This window comes from Pseudophryne corroboree, chromosome 7 (assembly GCF_028390025.1).
Source record: "Pseudophryne corroboree isolate aPseCor3 chromosome 7, aPseCor3.hap2, whole genome shotgun sequence".
In the NCBI taxonomy this organism is placed as follows: Eukaryota; Metazoa; Chordata; class Amphibia; order Anura; family Myobatrachidae; genus Pseudophryne; species Pseudophryne corroboree.
In genome coordinates this window covers 363,180,530-363,199,730 of record NC_086450.1, presented here as the reverse complement: position 1 = coordinate 363,199,730, position 19,201 = coordinate 363,180,530, and the positions used below count along the sequence as shown (strand labels likewise).

At 44.3% G+C, this 19,201-nt stretch overlaps 1 protein-coding gene across 2 annotated transcripts in view; it reads left to right on the top strand.

Moving 5' to 3' along the window:
* BAIAP2L1 (BAR/IMD domain containing adaptor protein 2 like 1) overlaps nucleotides 1-13,656 on the top strand; it is a 183,070-nt gene extending 169,414 nt beyond the window's left edge. For both annotated transcript variants that reach the window (XM_063934503.1, XM_063934504.1), the window contains exons 13-14: nucleotides 6,997-7,037; nucleotides 11,957-13,656. In XM_063934503.1, coding sequence (XP_063790573.1) covers nucleotides 6,997-7,037; nucleotides 11,957-12,032 — 117 coding nt within the window. In that variant the 3' untranslated portion in view covers nucleotides 12,033-13,656. The remainder of the gene's footprint in view (nucleotides 1-6,996; nucleotides 7,038-11,956) is intronic.
* The last annotated feature ends 5,545 nt before the right edge of the window (nucleotides 13,657-19,201 follow it).

Below are 19,201 nucleotides of genomic sequence, written 5' to 3'. Positions count from 1 at the left end.
AATATGTAGCTGGAACATAATTGTTACCTGTGGGAGTTTACCATTCCAGACTGCAGTGATCTGGCAGCTCACCCATCATTGTGGCTTAGGACAGTGGTTCTCAAACTGTGTGCCGTGTCTCCCCTGGGTGCCTCAGGACACTTGCAGGGGTGCCTTGGATTGGTGGTCCAGGACCAATTCAAATTATTTATGATCCATGTAATAGGCCAAAGTCTGTGCTGGTGGATGCAAATCATAAAATATGTGGACAAACAGAAGCAAATCTAGTCCCTCACCACACAACTGACCCTAAGGATGATATATAAAATACACAATTTATTTAATTTAATATTTATTTTAAAATTTCTCAATAAGAAACTTTTGGCCTAGGGTGCCGCAAATACAATTCTGATACTCTAGGGCGCCGTGATTCAAAAGTTTGAGAACCACTGGCTTAGGAGTTGTTTGACACTTAGATTGGGCAGTAATTCCGTGGTGCAGGATTGGCCCCTGTGTAACCAGTTTAAAAAATGGCTGTCACAGGTGTCGATAATGCACCCATGGTGGAGTGTTCAGAACCACCGTCGCAGTTGCACTATGCCCGGACAGTACGTAGGGGGCATTTGTGAAGTAACATCAGAAAGGTTGTGTGTCCTGGCCATGTTTCCGTAGGGGTTCCAGCTTCCTTCCAACCAAAACATACTGATAGTTTATTTGTCCTGTGTGAGTCTGTCTGTGTTTGTGTCTGTGATTGTAAGATCCACTGGGGAAGGGAATGATGGAATGATTACATATCCTCTAATATAGGTGTTCTCAGACTCCGTCCTCAGGGCTCCACACGTTTTCCAGGTCACCCAGCACGTGCACAGGTGTATTCATTACTTATACCCCTTTTCAGACCGCCAGCAATAACCTGTGTTATTGCGCATGAGCGCGCAGCAACCCAGGTTGCTATGCAGTCTGAAAGGGTCCAGTTGAAATAATCCGGGTCGAGCGACCCAGTATTTCAACTCTGGTAGTGAGCAAGGTTGGACACGTGTTCCACCCAGCTCGCTGTGTGGTGTGAACGGGTAAGCCAGGTTGACACGACCCAGGACACGTTCCCTGAAGAGGAAGAGGCAGCGTTAGAGATCATCTCATCTCCAAGCACCATCTCGGCACGCATCAGGCCGGCCTTTCTGAAAGGGGTCTCGCCGAATAGCGCCTGGGAAGGACAAGTGTACAAGTCCCAAGTGCGACTCTGCATTAGCTGTGTTAAAGGGGTATCACTGACACATTTTAGAAGATCCACAGGTGGGGCTAAGTATTTCACTTGCAATTCTGTGAGGAACCTGGAAAACATGTACTGTTTGGGGTCCCGAGGACAGATTTTGAGAACCTATGCTCTAATATGTAGGTACAGCATTAATAATTGTTAATAAATGAGTGTGCAAATAAAAGGCCATGAACATCAGTTCTTATACTTAACCCTTTATCTGCTCAAGACAAGTGGGAACTTCAAGCTGAAGACAAGACCCACTTGGCATATGCAATAATGTGTTTGTAAAAATAGTCTTCTCCCCACCTTTGCACAGTACCAGTGGGAGCTGGGGAAGAGGACACAGTTATGTCCTTGCGCTGGTACACAATGATGTTGCTCCACTACACTACGAAAATCTCTTTTTTTTTTTTTTCTTTTTTTTTTAAGTAATAGGATTGGGGTGGGTGAGTACAGTTCCCAATCTCTCCCATGTGGCCACCTCCAGAGCTTGGTGGCACCCTTGTTTGAAAGAGGAGAGTGATATAGTTCACGTTGGGTGCTCCCAGTGAAGTTATTATCTGGTTTGATCAGTGTGTATATTCTCCTGCCCTGCAGAAAAGTAAATAAGTCCAGAAATGGGGGTAGATTATTATTTATACAGTGAGGCATTAAGCCAGGCAAGTTTATAGCTAGGGCTCGACGTTCTCAAAGATCCACATCAAACATCCAAGATGGACAGGGACTCCACGAGTGCAGAATGCACACTTACCTGTGAAATTGCTGCAGCATTTCATTCATCCTACTCTAAGATATACAATTTACTTGACCCCAAAATCCCCTGAGGAGATAGCCTTCTTTCCAGTCTTGGTTGCCCAATTCTTAAGAGATGCTGGTCTCGTCACGCTGTCTGAGGAAGATCTGATTTGGTTAGACTCTCCTTTTTTGCTTCCCGAATTGGCCACTCCTTCATAGAAAAGCCTGGGCCGGACGACTTTACAATTACCTACTACGAGTACTTTAAGAACTCATTACTCCATAAAATGCTCTTGACATTTAATGCAATATCCGGGGGTCATTATTTCTCGCCCCAATCTTTGGAGGTTCACATCACAGTATTACTTAAGACATGCAAGGACTCAGCTCAGAGTCTGTAATTGCCCAATTTCACTACTCAACATGGACATCAAATTGTTTGTAAAACGTATAGCCAACAGACATTACTACCTACACTCATACACTTGGACCAGGTGGGTTTTGTCTCTGGGAGGGATCCCTAGGACAATACCATCAAGGTAATTTATCTTCTACATTTGGAAGATCTCGCCCATCCTGGCTTCAATTAATTCAGGGACACCCACATTTGAAGGAGGACATTTAGTAGTTATTGTCCGTTGATCGTGAGAAAATATCACAATGCAAAATTACCCTTTTTCAAACAAAATGCCCCCCTGGTGGTCACCAGACAATGACACCCAACACTGCACATTAAGAGGCAAATTTGCACAGATTCACATTTCTCATTTTAAAAGTAATATGCATTGCTGGACTACCATATTATTATTATTACACATGCGGTGGGATGTAATGTCGCCCGAGGCCGTGCAGGATGGTGGCCGAACTCGGAAGTTTTTGTAAAGGGACAATCAATTACAAGGCATGGTTTTGCCTTGTAAGTGATTGCACCTTTAAAAAAATGTCCGAGTTCGGCCGGCAACCCGCACGACTGCCGGACTCGGGCGGCATTGCAACCCGTCGATGGCATACCTTTAGTTTAAGAGGCAGAAATCAATAGTTTAAAAAAAAAAAATACATTGTCATTTTCAGTTGCATATTTTATTACGATAACCGATGTGTAGAATGTGGCTTTTTGCTGCTTTGAGAAAATGGATTAATGCCGTAGCAAGAACTGCAAAGTATTTTTAGTGGTGTTTATATAAATAAAAAAATACATTTTAATTTCCGTTTCATGCAGTTTAAAAAGGAGTAGACTTTAGTTATATCTTATAAGCAAAATAATAGTGTTTTCTAAAGATGTATTTTTGTGTGGGTACTGCATAAAAGAAATTGCTGATATTGACCCTAGAATGTGACTGGCGCAAAAAGGCAACATAGGCTCAGCACAGGGGTGAGAAAACTCACAGCGGCCAAGGAGTAAATCTAATGCAATGAAAACAGTATTATATTGTGACCAAAAAATATAAGCCCATGACAAACTTTAAAGCTGTGTACACACCTGACCGATGGGCCGACATATCGGAACCTGGGTACACATTGAGTAATATTAATGAAGGACGGAACTATCGTGTTCCTTCATTAGCATACTACAGGACGCTAGCGATCAAGTCAGGGACGGAACGAAAAGGCGGAACAATCATGATAGGGCCTTCATTAACATAATACTACAGGATACTAGCGATATAGTCAGGTTTGATGTGCTGCTAGCGACCACAGGCACCCACATATTGGGCATACACACTGCCAAATATGCGCTGTTTGTGAGAGCTGCGGATCGGATGACCTATATTGCTCAGTGTGCTCCCAGCTTTAAGCTCAGACTGTTGTGCTAGACAATGCATACTGTGGTTGAGGAGAGGGAAGGGCTTTGGTCCCACAACTCATCATCCTTAAAGTTTTTATTAATATCCAAAGACACCCACTAGATTTCCAACATTTGCCTAACTTTGACACTCGTGTAGAGTTGGATGCAAGTGGAGTTGCATAATCTTCCACACTGCATATACATACAACTTACGCCGCTATTTTCATGCAAATCTAAAGGCAGATCAGGTGCAGTCACACATGAGTTACGCCCTTAATGTTGTGTTTTCATTTCCGTTTCTATGTAAGTTATGCACCTACTCAAGAAAGGGGCAAAACATGCCCCCCCACCCGACTCGCAGCAACACAGTACACGTGCACACACAGGGAAGGGCATCCAACTCTAAATCTGCCCCATTGTAACCTTTCATGACACTGCCACGTGTTTGTTTTCCAAGGATCATAGCATAAATATGTAGTACAGGTCATTGCGTAAGAGAAACGTTGTAGCACAGAATGAATGGCATGTTACTCCCCAGTGTACTTTGACTCACAGGCTCCATAGATAAGACAGTCTGTTGATCATGATGTAAGTCTGTTCACTAGAACCATTTTGCAGTGAGAACAGAAATGTTCTGCATGTTCATGCACATGAGTGGGAGCTGTTGTGGAGCAGTGAGTGCAATTCCATAAGCAAGTTCCATAAAAGTGAGGTGTAAAATTATATAATACATATAAAAACACTATGTTCCTTTAACTATAAATGTTGAATTGAATACAACAGCTTCCTCCATAGGGACCGATTAAGAGTTTTATGCAAGTTGGCTGATATTAAACCTCCAGTATTAAACACACAATTCTCCAGTATGGGATGCAGTAATTATGTCAACACCACAATGTGAATGTCAACATTCTGCACGGACCAGAGGATTAGGGTTATGATACAGGAGCGGAGGGTTAGGCTATGGGAGTTGAGGATTAGGGATAGGCTATAGTAGTGGAGGGGAGGGTTAGGCTATGGGAGCAGAGGGTTAAGGTCAGGCTATATGGGGAAGGGTTTGGGATAGGCTACAAGAGGGGAGGGTCAGTTGTAGGCTATGAGAGAGGAGGGTGAGGGTTAGGGATAGGCTATGGGAGGGGACGGCTAGGAATAGGCTATGGAAGGGAAAGGTTAGGGATAGGCTACGGAATGGGAGGGTTAGTGATTGGCTACAGGAGATGAGGGCTAGGCACTAGGGCAGTGATGGCTAACCTTGACACTCCAGCTACACATCCCAGCACGCCCTGCATCAGTTTTAGCATGGCCAAATAGCAAAACTAGCAGGGCATGCTGGGATGTGTAGTTCAACAACAGCTGGAGTGTCAAGGTTAGCCATCACTGCACTACTAGGGGGAAGGTTAGAGTTATGCTATGGAGGGGGAGGGTTAGGTTTAGCGCTATTTACAGCTGGAAGTCCCTGTTAGCTGACTGCCGGACCCAGAAAATAACGTTGTAGTTGAACAGATGAGTCATCGCTAGACCACCAAGAACATTTTCTCAGCATTCTAATCATGTCAACATTTCATCAGTGTCAACGTGGGAAATGTTGACATGTCAAGCATGTCGACATTATCATGTTGTCAATAAGAATGTCGTCAAAATATATAGAACCTCTCTAGTGTGCTGAGTTGCATGTCTCCTTACATATAGATGTGTCCTCTTACATCCTTGCTGCAGTCACGCTAAACAGTCCTTCAAGTGGCGACATGCCGTGGCTGGACTCTGTTTACGTCCTTTGCCGTGAAAATGTCATGTAATAGGACGCATAAGCTTCTGCTGATTAAAATGATATGCGGCATGCCTATATTATGTGTGTTATTGCGGCTCTACCTGCATCCGAAATGCCACGTAACAGTGTATTCTAGAAAAAAACACTTTAGCATATCATTTTGTATGCAAATAGTCACACACAGAATATAGGCATGCTGCAAATCATTTTAATCAGCAGAAGCTGTTCATGTGTCCCATTCCATTACATGGTGTCTAAGATGCATTTCCGCGGCTAAATCCGCGAAAGAGACGCTCGGCGCTACCAAGTCACACGCCCATCACGCGTTATGTGTAACGCGACTTGTAGCGCGTGGAGCAAACTTGTAAGAGGACACAGATGTACACTTGTTCAAATGACATCATCGTTATCAGTTTGCCCTTGCACCCTTGGTGAAAGCTGATTGATCTCTCTGTACATACGACTGAACACCCTCCTTGCGCTCTCACTAAACTAAGCCTAATAGCTAATGCCCTGGTACTACCCAGTATGCCCTATAATCCGCAATTGGCATTCTGGCTGAGACGCATGAAACTCGTACATAGATGCATTGCACTCCACTACGCAGCATGCACTGCGCTGAAAATCACAAGATCCGTCCATGAGCCCTGGCCTGTGTGCATCGCTGACTCAGAACCTTAGTGTCCAAGCTGTCAGGAACAATAGTAGGACACTTGCTTGGAGTCTGCTTAGAATAAGTTTTATATATTACGTAATGTTTCGGTGTAGGGTCCTTTTTAAATTGTCATTTCATGTAAATACTGTAGGTTTTTGTCAGGCTCTTACGCAATGACCTATTACTATCAATTGAAGAAAAAAGTAAGATAAGTTTATTTTACGCGGGTATTTTATTGGTAGGCAATGGATACCTCTGCTATGAAGTCTGGTCTTGGGCAATAGGGTAACAATCTAATCATTGTGCATTTATGTGGCACATTACTGACCTCTAGTGGCCACACTTCTTTATTCCAAGTGGAAATTTTGTTACTTTACCATAGATTAATTTGCATTAGAGAACATTTACAAACTATGGGCAGTATCCTTTAAGTCATGGTAATTTACCTTTACTGTGGTTAATTACCGCCATCTGGGCTATCCAGTTAGCCCCGATGCCAGCATTCCCTCCGGCAGGCAAAACCAAATCCCTGATAAGTGTGCATTATTTACTCAATGGCGGCCATGAACATACATCGGTCTGCTACATTTTGGGGATCCTGTTTATTTTCACGCCAAAAATAAATCTGCGGTAATGTTACCCCAAAAAAAGCTAAAAAGTTTTCGGGGCTTATTGGATATCCTCCTATATTTGTAATGACTACAGTAATTCCTGTTATACAAGTGTCCATATAGAGAATAAAAATACAGATTGTTATGTTGGCAGCAGAGAAAACCATTGGCTGGGGGTTTGTAACATGTTTTTTTCTTTTACAGAAACCAACACAAAATGGGATTACGAAGCATCCATTTTTAAGGTATGTCGTTAACTTTCAGTCCTATCATCTGTTTTATTTCTTAAGAGAACCAACCACTGGAATATTCAAAACTTCATATGAATTGATATATATCTAAAGAGAGCGCATAAATTCCAATGCCACCATGTACATATTAAAAAACAATTTATTACACATAAAAAACTGAAGAATTGTTTTAGCGAGCTTAATACATTACTTATTCATATGAATGGAAACACCAAAAGAAGCAATACAATATATGGCAATACTGTGTTGCTCCAGATTATTTATATAGCAGTCCTTGTTTCCACAACTCTTCCCCGGTTTATGTTTCCATTATTGTGGCTAAATAGGATATTGTCCACTGCAGTGTTACTTAGAAATTATATATGCCAGTTGAGTGGATAGAGTGTTGTTTTGTATCTATGGACCGTTATATTGTATCTAGATACCGTTATTGTATCCAAGTCCAGTTCTAATAATAAACTATATGCCACTTGTATACACTCAGCAACGGCTGAAATAGAACTCTTATATACTACAGTTTATATATTCCTGCCAGTGAGTTTGGTGCAATTAGTATATCTCACCTCGCCGTGACCAGTGATGGCATTATTAAGCTCCGGAAAAAAGCAGTGCCCGGCTGCGGCAGCACGCCGCTGGTTGTTCCCTTGCTGGAGTCGCCTAATTTCCGGAGTGTGTTAGTCTTCCCACTCTGACCTCGGTTCTATATTTCTGGTTAGAGGTTTCTGATGAAACCGTTCTTATGTTATAACAGAGAAACGCGTTAAGGACACCCGCATATTTGGCTTGGGAACACCTACATACTCAGGACGGCTGTATCCACTATCCTGCCAGAGCTTTACCAAATCACCATCGCGGTGAGGAGCTTATTAAACGGCACCGACAAGGAGGAGCTGAGCGGCGTGCTGCCGCAGACGGGTTTCGCTCCCTCTCCCTCTAACCAGAAATATAGAACTGAGGCCAGAGTGAGAAGACTAACACACTCCGGAAATAAGGCTACTCCAGCAAGGGAACAACCAGCGGCGTGCTGCCGCAGCCAGGCACTGCTTTTTTCCGGAGCTTAATAATGCTATCACTGGTCACGGCGAGGTGAGATATACTAATTGCACCAAACTCACTGGCAGGAATATATAAACTGTAGTATATAAGAGTTCTATATCAGCCGTTGCTGAGTGTATACAAGTGGCATATAGTTTATTATTAGAACTGGACTTGGATACAATAACGGTATCTAGATACAATATAACGGTTCATAGATACAAAACAACACTCTAACCACTCAAGTGGCATATATAATTTCTAAGTAACACTGCAGTGGACAATATCCTATTTAGCCACAATAATGGAAACATAAACCGTGGAAGAGTTGTGGAAACAAGGACTGCTATATAAATAATCTGGAGCAACAGAGTATTGCCATATATTGTATTGCTTCTTTGGGTGTTTCCATTCATATGAATAAGTAATTAATGTATTAAGCTCGCTAAATTAATTCTTCAGTTTTTTATGTGTAATAAATTGTTTTTTAATATGTACATGGTGGCATTGGAATTTATGCGCTCTTTAGATATATATCAGTTACCCAAGTATAGTTTCACCTCTAGTATAAAGTGGGAGCAGCTTGTTTCAATGGTAATTATCGGTATAGCATATTAAGGTTTTTAATTAATTTTGTAATAAAATTAACTGGGATATTTGTGATTATATTTACAATTCAACCGTTGCGCCTGGATTATTGTGCAGGCACAGACGCACGTAGGAGCGTCAGTCTTTATTGGCCCTCCCGAGTGACTGAGGATGTACAAAAAGTGTTTTCATATGAATTTACTCTATTTTGTTTCCCGCTATATTTACTTTTGGGGGGGATGGGTCATTGCTACTGCGGGCTCTACAGAATTATGGGCCTAATTCAGATCTGATCGCAGCAGCAAATTTGTTAGTAGTTGGGCACAACCATGTGCACTGCAGGTGGGGGGGGGGAGATATAACATTTGCAGAGAGTTAGATTTAGGTGGGGTGTGTTCAATCTGAAATCAAAATTGCAGTGTAAAAATAAAGCAGACAGTATTTACCCTGCACAGAAATAATATAACCCACCCCAAACCTAGCTCTCTCTGCAAGTGTTATATCTGCCCCCCCCCCCCTGCAGTGTAACATGGTTTTGCCCAACTGCTAACAAATTTGCTGCTGCGATCAGATCTGAATTACCCCCTATGTGTGAGCAAAGGAGAATAAAAGAAATAGAATATTTGTGTACTACTGTTTCATCTGCCCTGAGACTGACCCAGCAGCACCATGATACAATGCAGTTCATACTCTGAGTATGCAGAACATTTTGTTGTGTTAAACCAGTGGCTCCCAAACTCAGACGGGAATGTATTATATCCACACATATCGGCAGCTTAGTGCTGATGCGCTGTCTCTTCCTGACCAATCACCGCTGGCAGCGTTTCACATCCCCCCCATTCAATCACTGCCTGAGACCTTTGTCCTTCGCTCCCTGTCCGCCCGCACACACCCCGCGTACCGCTCTGCAGCTTCAGTCTGCATTGGGCATCCTCCTCCATGGGCTCCAGGTAACTGGATCCTGTGGCTCTTGCAGTCAGCAGCGTACTCTGTGCCCGCTGCAGGGCGGACCCCGGTACTCGGTTGTATAACTCCCAGATGTGACAGACTCCCTCTCACCATGAACTGAGCACCAGCTAACCCTGTGTACTGACACCGCTCATCATACCTGCTTGCTGTACTTCTGCAGACATGTTGTGCAGTAAGTGCGTTCTCACTACACAACGCAATGCCTCATGTACGACGTGCAGGGCAAGATCCCCCTGTGCAGCCCCTGACCAACCGCAAGGCTGCTGCCTGGGTGCCAGGAATGGAAAGAGCCGCTGCCCAGCCTTGTGGGGGCAAAGTAGTCAGAGTGGTCCTGCCCCTGAAATGCTCCCATTACTTTCAGTAGGGTCAGCTGTCAGGGTAAATGGGCGGGGGAGGACCGTCTGGACTGCAAGGAAGCTGCAGAGCAAAGATCATAGAGTTGAGTTTCAAGGTGACCTCAGAGCAGAGTTATTTTTTATTTTGTTTTTTTAAGATGTGCTTAGCATGGCCCCTGCCGGTGTGGCCATGCCCAATATGAGACATCCATGCCCCACGCTAATCACTGTACTTGCTATGTGATTGATTTGTATAGGCACATCAGCCGCAGTAATACCATTGTGTGTGGGTCATCTCAAATGTTTGAATCTCCCCCACAGTGTGATGTCTGTATGATTCTCTACAGTCCACACTCCCACAGGCATCCACAATATTCCCAATGTTTACAGACACCAATAGGTCTATTTACTGCGGCAATAGAAAAATATCTTTTACCATGATTTAGGGGTGCATTTACAAAGCTGTGTACTTTCAAACCGATAATCTTACCCCCTCGCTACCCCCAACACCACCCCAGTACAGTCTGCCCCTAACCCACTTCTTGCCCCCAGTAGTGTCCAAGCTGCAATTTACCCCTACTCCACTAGTTACTTACACCCTTCCTACCCCCAGCATTGGACCGGCTGCTGGCTTTACTTACCCCTCCCTACCCCAACTGCTGCATGCCCTTATCTATTTCTCCCCTAACTGCTATCAGCTCACAGCACTTCTCAAACTGTTGCCTGGCCCCAGCTGTGCCCCAACTGCTGCATTCACTTACCCCCTCCTTACCCCCAGCACTGCCTGCCCTTAACCCCCTCCCTGCCCCAAGTGTTCCCTGCCTCAACCTCCAGCTCTACTCTATCTGCTGCCTGCCCCCAGCACTGCCTATAAAGCATACATTTTGATGGGACCCAGAAACCATGAAGTAGGACCCCAAGTTTTTAAAGTGAGGGGTCCCTGGGATTCACATTTTTCACTCGGCATGATCACTGCCTGGCATATCTGGCTTTCCCTCAGCGTTTGCTGTCTAACAGACAGCCTTTTGACATCTGTATGACCCTTATCTGGAGGTGACATTCACACCAATGGTCAGCAGGACAGCGGCTGGCAGCCAGGGGCCAGCAATCAGGCATCTGCCACTTTCCACTATATGACAGGCAACTACACAGGAGACACAGCAATACAGCGTGAGTAATCCTATTCATAAGGTCACTTTAACTTGATAAAGAACCTTACTTGACAAAGAAACATATCATTTGATGGCAGATAAGAGCCATTTGGCCCATCTAGTCTGCCCATGTACATGCACATACTGAGGTTTGTCAGGAGCCAATGAACCTACCAGTATATTTTCAGACGGGTGGTCTTCAGTATGCCGGCAGTCGGGCTCCCGGCGACCAGCATACCGGCGCCGGGAGCCCGACAGCCGGCATACCGACACTTATTCTCCTTCGTGGGGGTCCACGACCCCCCTGGAGGGAGAATAAAATAGTGTGGCGCGCGTAGCGCGCCACCGTGCCCATAGCGTGGCGAGCGCAGCGAGCCCGCAAGGGGCTCATTTGCGCTCGCCACACCGTCGGTAAGCCGGCGGCCGGCCTCCCGGCGCCTGTATGCTGGTCGCCGGGAGGCCGGCCGCCGGCAGAATGTAGTGAACCCTTTCAGACTGTGGGAGGAAACCCATGCAAGCACCCATGATCTCAGTGCTTGAGTCAGTAATGCTAACCATTACACCGTTCGTATTGTATTTTTATTCTGTACTATTTTTATGAATTGTGTGTGTATATTTTTATGTGTATTTGGATGTTAGTAGATGCTGTCATTGGATGGGTGCAAGTGAGGGTTTTTTTGTTTTTTTTGCAGAGATACAGTACTAGCCACTAGGCATGCAATGCTGATACCAAATCTTGGTGGGTGGGGGGCAAATAAAGTGTGAATCCGGTTGCTATGCTTGCCCTGTCACCATGTTTTGTAAAGTAAAATGTTTTCTGTATTTTCCATTACAGTGGTGAAAATCCGTTTGCTACTGTCAAGCTCCGACCAACTGTAACAAATGACCGTTCCGCACCAGTCATTCGATGAGCAGATCCCGTTAATTTAAATACTTTTTAATTATTTTATGTATCCTGAGTTATGTAAAGTTAATTTCCCCCCCCCCCCCGCCCCCCCACATTTTTGTTGTGATTTTGGAAAGATTTAGTCCCCAACATCAAGAAAAATAATGAAGAAGTTCTGTAAACATTTTGGGAAATCTGAAATACAAGCTTTAGTTTATAACCAATATTTCCTGCACCATTCCCTAACCTTTCTGAACAGGAATATGCTATAATTCTAAATAAGCTTGTGTTAAAAAAATATATAAAAAAAAGTTGAATTTTTAAAAATCCTAAATAGAAAAATGTTATTCATCGCTGATCACTTGAAAACTCGCTGTGTTACTTTTTGGGGTTTTTTTTAATATAAATTCTAATTAGTAATGTGGTCATAAAATGCTATTCTTGGAAATCGGCAATTATCGGTCTGTGGTATGAGAAGTCGGGGGCTGAGCTATGTGGTGGAGAATGAAGTCATTTATCTTAAAGTGGAAGTCATTTGTCTTAACGTGATGCCCTGTAACTACAAATGACACATTACCAGTTTAGTAATTTCTACTCTACCCCGAGAACAATGGTTGACCAAGGAGAAATATATATATAGAATAGCATATAGTGTTTTTGGGGGAGATCGCTTTATGATTTGGACCCAAGGCGTATGTGGATTAGGATAAAGCCAATGGACTAGAATCTTTTGGAATCTAGAGCTATCAAACAATGATGTTTCATGATATTAGACCCATGACTGGGTTTTACTGATCTCAAGATTTGTTCTACAGTTATCTGGAGTCCACCAGTATGAAGCCACCAACGGCCAATGTTTGATTTGTCCTACAGTTGTCTGGAGTCCACCAGTGTGAAGCCACCAATGGCCAATGTTTGATTTTGTCCTACAGTTGTCTGGAGTCCACCAGTGTGAAACCACCAATGGCCAGTGTTTGATTTGCCCTACAGTTGTCTGGAGTCCACCAGTGTGAAGCCACCAATGGCCAATGTTTGATTTGTCCTACAGTTGTCTGGAGTCCACCAGTGTGAAGCCACCAATGGCCAATGTTTGATTTGCGCTAAAGTTGTCTGGATTCCACCGGTATGAAGCTACCAATGGCCGATGTTTGATTTGTCTTTTCTCTGGAGTAATTCAGCCATTGTTTATATTATGGGGGAAAGGATTACTCACAAACTCATTTGAGCTTATCAGAATAACAGATAAATAATAAGTTCACAAAACATATATATACAATACTTTTTTTCAAGACGTTTCGCTATCTGGTATGTGTGATTTTTCATCTGGTCATCTAGCAGTCTCCTCAGTAAAAGAAAAAAAAACAATATTATTACAAGAAAGCAAAAATGTTATTTTTAAACATTTCTTTATGCTTTATATCATTATCTCTCAGTGTTTAATGCTTCCAAGTGTCAGAGAATGAGAGCAGTTTGGTTAAGTTATTTTGATTGTTATGTTACTTAAAAGTGAAATGCCTTTATATAAATATATATATATATGTATATGCCTAAAGCTGTGTTGCTTCAGAAAAAGAATATATATTTCTTTGGATGAAATCGGAAAACACATTGTAAGATCTTTATGATAAAATAAATATTCTCATACAATAGAGTGTGCTGTGTGTGTTCATTTCTAAGAGTCTAACAAATACTTGATAGAACATGACCAGTTAATTCATACAATTGTACAGTCCACATGCGTCTATGCCAGAGGTTCCCAAACGCGGTCCTCAAGGCACCCCAACAGTCCAGGTTTTAGGTATATCCATGGCTCAGCACAGATGGTTAAATCAAATTGACTGAGGTGCTAATTAAGTCACGTGTGGCCAAGCATGGATACACTGAAAACCTGGACCGTTGGGGTGCCTTGAGGACCGCGTTTGGGAACCTCTGGTCTATGCGACTGGGCTTCTGCTCTTTCATCAGCTCGATAACTGCAACTTTACAGAGGTATTCATACCAATATAGGGGACTGTGAATACTAATCACAATTAGATATTTATATTAAAATGTATTACATTACATTACTAATATCAAGGGGGTATCGATTTTGATTTAAAAAAAAAAAAACCTTTTCCATTATCAGGATATACAAGTCTTTATGGCAGTTATGATGTAACATGATTTAATTGGTTTGTGTTTATGCAAGCGCTATTTAAACACCAAAAGAACCATATCACTGATGAAGTTTATTCTAAAGGAAAGGTGTAGGATCATTATGGTATATTAAATCCCGAATATTCCCTGGAGTTCCAGTGTTGGCTAATAAGTCTTTTATCCATAAAACAAATATTTTTAATGATTAACAGGTAGAGACTAATAGAAATCTGTTTACTGCTTGTGTTTTTAAAATCCTATATAGGATTGGCTAATTTTATATACCTACTTTATTTTTCATAAGTATAATTGCCACACATTGATGCTTGTATTTGTTATCACAAATATATACTTCTACTGCCATCTAGTGCTTGTAGACAACTGCTACACATCTCTTTTAGGTATAGTTATAGTATGCTATACCTTTTCCTCTTGGTATTGGATTGTTGTTATTCCTTTCTCTGGCAGTGGATTCTACTATGAGCCACTTATTTCTGCAGCGGGGTACATTGGTTTCCACAGGGAAACATCGGGGTGTAGAGATGGATCTTGATCCAGGCACCAACAGGCTAAAGCTTTAGACTGTCCCAGGATGCATTGGGGTCTCCTTTGTAACCCCGCCTCCAGGCACTGTGAGCTCTGTTTCGAGTTGGTGCCTGCAGAAGCAGGTCACTTAACAGGGGGGCTGCACTGGGCAGCCCTGAAAAAGCTTTCAGAAGACTTCAAGGGCTGCAGCACCTACATGTCAGGGTGACATTCTGTGCTGCTGCTCCGTCACCTCCCCAGCGACGTTGCATAATCCCGCTGGCTCTGTTCCCGGGTACGTGCGGCGGGGACGCTTCGGCATAGGGCACACGGTCGCAGCACCTTCCTGGTTCGCGTGGCTGCTACAGAAGGGAGGAGGTAAGAGGGTCACCCAGGCGGGACCCGCCATTAAATCTCGTTCCAATTGCAGTCTAAGGAGACGGACTGTGGTGCTGGCGTGAACACTGTAACCGAGCCAGGACCCCACTATATCCACCAGGGCATAGGAGTACAGGTCGGGTGTACTAATGTCCACTTTACTAAGACTCCGTAGTACCAGGTGGGGAGGACCAGCATAGGGGAGAAGGCGCTTGACCTGTAGCCCCTCCCCAAGCTCTGGGCACCATCTACTGCTGGTGTTTCCGCCCTGGAGCTGCCTCATACACTCCCTGACAAGGACGTTGGATGCCATCTTCTAAGAATAGCTGCGACTGGTCTCCGGGATTGCAGGGCAAGGTTTCATTTGTAAACCTGACTGTACATCAGCACCATGGTTTTACAAGCACTAAAGTATTCTACATGTCAATCTAAAGACAGCGTTAGTTAAGAACAAGTGTACCTGTGCCAGAATATATTGTACAAGTATTCTGATGTATACATCCGGTCTCATACCGTGCACTGTTTTTTATATATATATATATATATATATATATAAATATATAAAATATACATGTACTAGTCCAGTGCAGTTTTATTGTATTACTGAAATAATTATCTGCATTGTCACTGTGACTGTGTGTGCCTATATCTGCTGTTTGGATTTCACTTTCAGTGTATTCCAGCTATATCTATCACTGTATTCTGTACCCTAAGGGACTAGAGGGGTAATTCAGAGTTGATCGCAGCAGAAAATTTGTTAGCAGTTGGGCAAAACCATATAACATTTGCAGAGAGAGTTAGATTTGGGTGGGTAATTTTGTTTCTGTGCAGGCTTCTTTATTTTTACACTGCAGTTTAGATTTCAGTTTGAACACACCCCACCCAAATCTAACTCTCTGCACATATTAAATCTGCCCCCCGCAGTGCTTATGGTTTTGCCCATCTGCTAACAAATTTGAATTAGGCCCTAGGTGTGTCAGGGTCTATATATAGTACTTCACAGAATTTACTGATTAAAATATACTCTACTGTGTACTCAGTCACCTAATACCGGATTTATTCGCTAGTGTTGTGTGCAGGGCACTCAGTTGCATAATACCGGACATATTCGCTGGTGTTGTGTACTGTGTCCGTAGTCACATACTAGTGGATTTATTCGCAGGTATTGTACTGTGGCTGTATCGTACTAATACGCTCTGCGGTTGCATTCACTATAAATGTCTAACACTAAGGGCGGGAAATCCGAGGACGCTCCTGCAGCACATGCGCCAGGGATTTGCCCGAGGGGGGAAGTTTTGTATGACAGTCTGTGTACTTTGTGCCATACATCTCCCAGTCAGTCCGCTGCTCCTGTAACCAGGAGCCACCGTGGGCGGCGTTATCAACTATGCTCAATACGCTTGGGGCACGCCTTATGCACCCTATGGGACCTCCTGTGCCATTACAGTCACACATTGTCCCTATGGTAAATCCGCCCTGGGCGGATAATTTGTCTACCCAGTTGCAGTAATTGAGTCAATCCTTGGTTAGACATGAGACTGCCCCAAGTCACTCTCGTGTCACGGGGTCATCTAAGCGGGCTGCTTCCTCCTTACAATCCACTAATCTCTCAGAAGATTCTTCTGATGAGTATGGGGAGTATACTGTCCCGTCAGACTCTGACACAGCTGCTTCTGATGAGGAATCTACTACTCAGGTTGATGTCCCTGACTTAGTGGTTGCTATTAAGCAGATCCTACAGATCACTGATGATGACAAGGATTCCACTACGGTGTCTAAGAAACCTGATAAGTTTAAATGTTAGAAGGTAATTAAACGTTATTACCACATTCTGACCATCTAGTGGACATACAACAAGAACCCTGGTCTTCTCCAGGAAAGAAATTCTCCCTGTCTAAAAGGATGGTAGCTCGCTATCCTCTCCCTACAGAGTTGTGTAACAAGTGGGATAATTCACCACCAGTGGATTCACATGTCACCCATCTAGTGGTGTCATCTACTCTGCCTGTCACTACTGTCACCTCACTGATGGAACCGACAAATAAGCGTGTGGAAGGATGCCTGAAATCTATTTATTCCCCTAGCAGGTGCTGTACATAGACCCACTATAGCGGCCTCTTGAGCTGCAAAAGGAATTGAAGCATGGGTTCAGGCATTAGAGGATGAGCTGCCCCAGGATACAGTATATCTGATATTGCCAGACAGTGCCTGTCTCACATTACCACCGCCGCCTATTACATTCAGGAGGCATCCTCTGAGGCGGGTGTGTTGGCGGCCAAGGCATCGACTACGTCCATCTTGGCTCGCCGTATTCTGTGGTTGAGGTCATGGAAGGTGGACCTGGACTCCAAAAAGACCTTGGAGGTACTCCCTTTTAAGGGAGACATCCTGTTTGGGGAAGACCTCAATAAAATTGTGGCTGACTTGGTGGCTGCTAAGACTGCCTTTCTCCCTAACACTACTCCTTCTGCACAGAAGGCAAAAGGTACCACTTTTCGCTCCTTTCAGCCTCAAGGGAAAGCAAAAGGTCAGGCATACCCGAGACAATCTCGTGCTTCCAAAACCACTATGCCCAAGGCTAAACAATCCTGGGCAGCCCGTCAGCCTGCTTCTAAACACGACAAGCCTTCTGCATGACGGGACAGGCCTCCCCCTGCGGGATCCCAGGGTGGGAGGCCGACTTCTGCGATTCACCCAGGTCTGGTTAAAGACCACTTCAGACGCATGGGTGCGGGAAGGTGTCTCTCACGGGTACGCAGTCTCTTTAAAGAGGCTTCCCCCTCACCAGTTCTGCACAACATTTATCCCTTTAAAGGCGCAAGCTATACAAATGGTTGTGAGTTCCCTCCTGGATACAAGAGTGGTGGTGCTGGTACCTCTATCCCAGAGGGGCAGAGGATACTACTCGACCCTGTTTCTAGTACCGAAACCCAATGGGTCTTTCTGGCCTATACTCAACCTCAAATCACTGAATACGTTTGTAAGCGTATCCAAGATTTGTATGGAAACTCTGCGCTCCATTGTACTGGCCATGGAACCCGGAGATTATATGGTATCCCTGGATATACAAGATGCTTACCTGCATATACCTATTGCCATATCGCATCAGCAATATCTGCGTTTTGCTATTGGCGACCTTCACTATCAGTTCCAGGCTCTGCCGTTTGGACTGGCCACGGCCCCTCGGATCTTCACCAAGGTAATGTCGTCTGTGATGACGGCTCATCTCCGTCACCAGGGAGTAAGGATCCTGCTGTATCTGGACAACTTGCTGATCCTGGCAAACTCCCACAATGTCCTTCTCAGTCATCTGCAACTGACGGTAAACTTCCCACAAGCCCACGGATGGCTCATCAACTGGAAGAAGTCCTCGCTGGTCCCTGCTCGGAGCATGGTGCACCTAGGGGCACTGCTGGACACACACAGTCAACGGCTGTTTCTGTCTCCAGAGAAGCTCCTGAAGCTTCTGGACGGGATAAGATACTTCCTCTCTCGCCCAAGAGTGTCTATACACTCTGCGATGCAAGTACTAGGCCTGATGGTGTCGGATTTCGACATGGTAGAGTACGATCAATTTCATTCCCGCCCTCTGCAGAGGTTAATCCTTTCCAACGGGACGGTCTACCTCATCGGATCAGGTCTCACATGATCTCCCTGACTCCGGAGGTTCATCTATTGCTGACCTGGTGGCTACAGGACCAGCAGTTAAGCAGGGACCGTCCCTTCTGGATCCCCAACTGGGTCCTCCTGACTACGGATGCTAGTCTGAGGAGCTGGGGTGCTGTGTTGGAGCAACACTCTTTCTAGGGTCGGTGGACCAAGGAGGAATCACTCCTCCCGATAAACATTCTGCAATTACCTCTGTTAAAGAACAGGCCTGTTCAAGTACGATCATACAACGCCACCACAGTGGCATACATAAACCATCAAGGTGCCACTCAAAGCCGCATGGCAATGATGGAAGTGTCAAAAATCTTTTGTTGGGCGGAGCGCCATCTGCCAGCAATATCGGCAGTGTTCATTCCGGGAGTCCTCAACTGGGAAGCGGATTTCCTCAGTCATCAGGACGTACATGCTGGAGAGTGGAGTCTTCGTCAAGAAGTCTTTCAACTCGTAGTGGACAAATGGGGCCTACCTGATGGCGTCTCGACACAA